At 43.7% G+C, this 5,452-nt stretch overlaps 1 protein-coding gene across 1 annotated transcript; it reads right to left on the bottom strand.

The window, feature by feature from the left end:
* Nucleotides 1-442: 442 nt before the first annotated feature.
* Nucleotides 443-3,538, bottom strand: LOC127323362 (uncharacterized). Its single transcript, XM_051351515.2, has 5 exons — nt 3,239-3,538; nt 3,061-3,133; nt 2,159-2,223; nt 1,574-1,683; nt 443-1,016 (listed from the first exon to the last, which is right to left on the bottom strand). The coding sequence occupies exons 1-5, from the start codon at nt 3,347-3,349 to the stop codon at nt 713-715; spliced, it is 663 nt and encodes a 220-aa protein (XP_051207475.1). The 5' UTR covers nt 3,350-3,538; the 3' UTR covers nt 443-712.
* Between the last annotated feature and the right edge of the window lie 1,914 nt (nt 3,539-5,452).

The raw sequence follows: 5,452 nt of genomic DNA, 5'->3' as shown, positions 1-5,452 counted from the left end.
TTTTTTAGTTTTTTTGACAAGGAGTGTTGTTTCTTTGCATGCCAGCAAAGCCCACTAGTTAGGTTTTCTCATTTTGCAATGTTTTAACCATGTTTCAAACTATGTTCCTATCTATGTTTAAATGAAAAACGAAAAAATAGGTTTAAAAAATGCGTCGACGGACGCACGGATTTTCATGTCTGCGGAACGACGCAAACAGATGCAGCCGGTCATTTTCGGCGCCCGATTTGCGTCAGCCGCCCTTACAATTTAGGGATGCTTTTACATACAACTCAATTTTTTTTAAAAAAAAGGATCACATAGTGTTGAGATAGTACGATTTGATACTAGGGTCAGGGCCCTGACTAGGGTTTATCCATCATCCCACCGCACCCGTTTGCCACGTAGCCCTATCTCTTGCTTCCAGAGTGACAGCATGGATTAATTCACAGGAATCGTAGCATGCGTCAAACAGGCAACCGCACTCTTGAGTTCTCCAAACGACACGGCAACGACAAAAATATCGCCAGGACTGCGAATAATACATCAGCGTAGACAGTCCCCATCTATTATCAGCCAAACAAAATGGTCTGGTCACTAATGCTACAAAATTATCCACAGCTGGATTGGAGCGACTACCAGTCAGACGAACCGTGCTGCTCCTTGATTTCTATTCTCAGGCAGGCACATCGAGTGTTCTGTTTAAAACTCCGTGATGTCGAAGCAGTCATGCTCAGCCTGCTGCTGCGTGAGAGCTACTGCCAACGCTTGCAGGGGGCGTGCTGCTCAAAGAGGCCTCGGAGCCCTGGCCCTTCACAGAGGCCCCGCTAATCGAGGGGGCCTCGGCGCTATTCCCCGGCAGCTGAGGTGCGTCGGAGCTCTTAGAGGCGTGTCTGCTCCTGAGCCTGCTTTTCAGCTTACTGAAGGGCCGCCAGTGCCACCTGTTGTGCGACTTTATTTGGCCCATCAGCTTCTGTTGCTCCCTCCGGAAGGCCCGTCGAGCATACCAAGCTCCACCGCGCCACCCTAGGGCATACCTGGTGATCACAAAAGATTAGTAGGTTTATAATTCAGGTTTGTGGAATGATAACACAGATATTGGGTGTTCTTGTTGGGATGGTTCCTAGATTCGTTGGAGAGACCAGGACCACTAATGTGCACCACTCACTCGTGCTAAACTTGAAGTAAAGTGTGACAATTGAGCTTAAATTTTCAGTTTTGGAGTTCCTTTGGTCTATGTACTGAAGATCAGAGAAAAACTATGTCCTTTGTGCATGTGCCAGTAATACTTAATACAAACTATGCAGAAAATGAAAACTAATCTTCAAACCAACCAAAAAATAACCCAAATGGAAATATGCCTTCACGTCCTAGCTCAGTATACAGCCACTTTGTATATGAACATACGATCATATCATTGATTGAGAGCTGAAACGTAGTGATCAATGTCAGCCTGGTCTGCATTTATGTGACAATACAGAATGTATTTTGACTCGGGAATTGGGAACTTAAGTATGTACAAAGAAAGTAAGGCAACATGCCTTGTGAATTACTGGAGTTGGAAATTTATACATTATTAATAGCATGAACATACCCAACAACCGAAGTTGTCAATGCCGTGGCTATACAAGCTGGAGTGCTGATGTTATTGGAAGTGACAATCTTTTTAATCTCGTCATGATCATTTCTGTGAGTATCCCTCAACTGTTCAGAAAATAAAGTAACAAGTAAGCCACTGAATTTATCACTAGTACTCAATCTACAACGAGAACGAAAAGGGAAATGAAGCAGATGGCTCAAACTCTATGAAAGTTGTGACAATGAGTATAGAAGTCCACTGTCCTAAACCCACCGTAACTCACCTCGGAGACCAAGAAACATCACCTTCGATAGAAAGGAGATGAACACAAGTAAACATATTTTTATCACATCAACAACAAATATAAAATCATGTACCACTGAAATAAAAAAAAAGGTAGCACGTATACTTATGTGTTCTAATTTACTTATGCTCATTATTTAAATCCTACCCCCTGGAGCAATCTTGAACTTTTGTCGAGTGCCTAACTGCCTATTAACAATTCTATGACAAGTGACACACTGCAATAAAGAAAAGAATGTACTGCATTCACAAAATAAGTAAATGACATTAATCAAAACTATCTCTGAAATTGCTTACAGATTGCTCAATTGAATGAAGTCTCTTGTCAATCTTCGATTGCTGCATATGACGAAAAGAATAACCTATCACAAGAAGTTAAAAGTGTCTATTAGAAATTGTAGATCATCTTCCAAGTAACTTAAGAAACAGTGCAGATGTACAACATAAGCATATGTGCTACACCCGTCATAAGCCAAAAAACAACACATATAGTGGACTTTCATTGCTAAGTGTAGAGTATAGAGAAGGGCAGCTGTCTGTTCAAAAGGCAAGCTGTCTGACTCGAATTAATCGCATCTGATCCATCAAAAACAGTTGAGCACACATGTAGGAAGTACTTAGCATTTAATTAAGGAGCGAAAGTAGTTCTAAAAAACTTAATAGAACTGTTTTATGGCAACTAAACCAAGGATCACCAAAGAAGCCAGCAGCAAAAAATGAATATAAGTAATTTCCCAATTACAAGCATATTGCAACAGTTCTAACTCTAATTGAGGTGTGCCCTAAAGTCCTACTACACATGCTAACGAATTCTTATAGGTTTAGCCGTATAGCAGTCGTGCAACTGCATCACCCAAATACAGCAAATCAGAACAAAACCATCAATCAGATTGCAATTTGGCAAAACTTGCATTCACGGATTTGCCCACCAGGGAGGCAACGCTGAAACAAAGTTGCTCCGGTGCGGCTCTGTTTCCAAAGTTCCAATCGATGTTTATTCTAGTCTTACATAATGTAAATAAACACACCTAATAAAGGTTTGGCAGCGTAGCATTTGCAGAACTACATCACTCCCTACCGCGGATGGAGGGGTTGAGGAAAACAAAGTTAATTAATCGGATGAGTCGATGTCAGACTCTGAACCCGAATACAGCCTACGAAGTTACGAACTGCGGGGAGAGCAGGGGACAGGAGCTTACCGGCCCACGCCGTGAGGACGGAGGCGATGGATGTGCCGACGGTGAAGACGACCCGGTGGTTCTCGAACACTTCCTGCACGGAAAGCACGCATCGGGGGATCAAACACACGAATACGCCGGCCAACCAAATCAGGGACATGGGGGGGCGGGGTTTGATTGGGTCGGGCAGCGAGCTCACCTTGGTGGAGAAGAAGGTGTCGCGGACGGCGGCCCAGGAGTTGGTCGCCCGGCGCCGGACGTTGGGCAGCAGCGCCGCGCGGCGCGCGCCGCCCAGCAGGCGAGCCGCCATCTCGCCCGATCTCGGTGGGAGTCTTTTCCTGCAGGGGATTTGGAATTGATCCCGTTTCCTTGTCGCCGCGACGAGTGCGCGACCAACTTGCCAAGAAAGAAACCAACGGGCGACGGCGGAGAGGGTGCCAAATAGTAGCGGCTATGGTGGGGGAGCGTCAGTCGGAGTACGACGCGGCGGCGACAGTGGACACTGAACCGGAATCGTATTCTTTGGACTACATTTAGCCATGTCTAGCCGATTTTTTATAATTTAACCCCTTTTCATTGGATCCGGTGTTAATATGCATAGGCTCTCTCTTTAGTACATTTTAAACATATTCTAAATGCTAAAAAAAATTCAAAACAATATATTGCGTGCATCCTTCGCATACTACGTGCCCATAAAGTTATTTCAGCAAAAATCGACTTTTCAAAAGAGATTTTTGTCGCTAAAATAAGACATTTCCCGAGAGATTCTATTCTTTTACGCAAGACATAAAAAAATATCAGCTTTTCATTATCAAAAGAGTCATAAGGCTCCAATTTCATTGAAGAAACCGAGTCAGAGTTAACAAGAGGTCTCAGCCTTATTACACCTATCAATGCAAGAATACCGGGGCAACAACCAAAGTTAAACAAACCATGCAACTTCCAACTATCCCAATGTATCCATCTACGAGCATCTAGTGAAACATAGCATAGTCTAGTATCTCGGTCGACACAGCTTTTTAAAGTACACAAAAGGAGAAGTTGATCTCAGCTTCAAGATAAGTTGCTCTTTCAATTACCCGCAGATTATCTTCACTTTAGGTGCAACGCCCAAAAACCTCACTTGCAATTTTACGAAGGCGAACGGAAACCATTCGCACCTTTACCTTCTGTAGATTTTTTCGTTCATTCATCACTCAATACAAAGAGGAATAATTCTCTGAAAACAAGCATAAATTCTTGTAATAAGCTAACAACTCCTATCATTGCAACCGTTCTACTCTTTACATAAAACTGAGGGATCCAGTTCTAGCATAAAATCAAAGAATCAAAGAATTTAACCGGTCAATTAAATGTTTACTTTTTGTTGTAGTTTGTGGGGTTAACTTTTTCGCTCCGTGGGATAGTGATCTTGCGCATGGGATTCAGTTCTTTGCTTCAAGGATTCAATTCATGTACTGATGTTTTTAGATGGTTTATTTTAAGGATGATAATTAAGGTGGATGTTACTAACTTTGAAAGATGATTTAACTTCCTACGAGAGACTTTGATTTTTTAGCTTTCATCAACCAAGATTGATTTTTATGGACGTACATGGTTAATGCATTGTGATGCGCCGCCGTATCAATCATGATGGGGGGGCACCCCCCCCCCCCCCCCCTAATCTGAAGAATGCTTTTAGCATAATTGGTGGGTTGGGTTAGTTCTTCGCTTTGGGTTTGTTTTCACACCATCCTACCGCGACCAGCATCCTAGCATGTGGAATCGTGTTGCCCCGTTCTGTTCCACTGGACGTGATCGAGGAGGAGGCGGTGGCGGCCATAGCCGCCGGCGGCATCCATGTGCTCCTTGCATGCCAGCTGGCGAATTCTAGTTTTTGACAATCTGATCTACCCTTGTCCCTCCGCACATGATCTTTAATCCTCTAGTGTCACCCCCGCTCTTATATCCCTGACGAGAGATTAACTCGTCAATGTCTACAGATTGTAGACTTAGGGTTCATTTTAAAGATGATAATTAAGGTGGATGTTAATAACTTTGAAAGATGATTTAACTTCTTGCGAGAGACTTTGATTTTTTTTTTTTTTTGCTTTCATCAAGCAAGATTGATTTTTTTTGGACGTGCATGGTTAATGGCTTAATGCAATGTGCTGCGCCGCCATGTCTGGGCCGCCGTACCAATCATGTTGGGGAGCCCCCCCCCCCCCCCCCTAAGCTGAAGAATGATTTTAGCATAACTGGTGGGTTAGTTTTTCGCTTTGGGTTCACCATTCTACCGACCGGGCCTACTCGCTTTGCTTTTGACAATTCTGAAGAGCGCGAACACCATCCTAGCATGTGGGATCATGTTTAGGAGCTCTGTCCGCTGGACGTGATCGAGGAGGACACGGTGGTGGCCGATGTTAGAACCATT

Source organism: Lolium perenne, chromosome 2 (assembly GCF_019359855.2).
Source record: "Lolium perenne isolate Kyuss_39 chromosome 2, Kyuss_2.0, whole genome shotgun sequence".
Taxonomy (NCBI): Eukaryota; Viridiplantae; Streptophyta; class Magnoliopsida; order Poales; family Poaceae; genus Lolium; species Lolium perenne.
Note: the sequence above shows the minus strand (reverse complement) of the source record. Positions and strands in the feature narration are given on the sequence as shown.

Coding starts and splice junctions, on each gene's coding strand:
- LOC127323362 (XM_051351515.2), bottom strand. CDS start 3,349: ATGGCGGCTCGCCTGCTGGGCGGCGCGCGCCGCGCGGCGCTGCTGCCC. Junction 1,684..2,158: donor TTCATTCAATTGAGCAATCT/GTAAGCAATTTC, acceptor TTTTCTGAACAG/TTGAGGGATACTCACAGAAA. Junction 1,017..1,573: donor TTGACAACTTCGGTTGTTGG/GTATGTTCATGC, acceptor TGTGATCACCAG/GTATGCCCTAGGGTGGCGCG.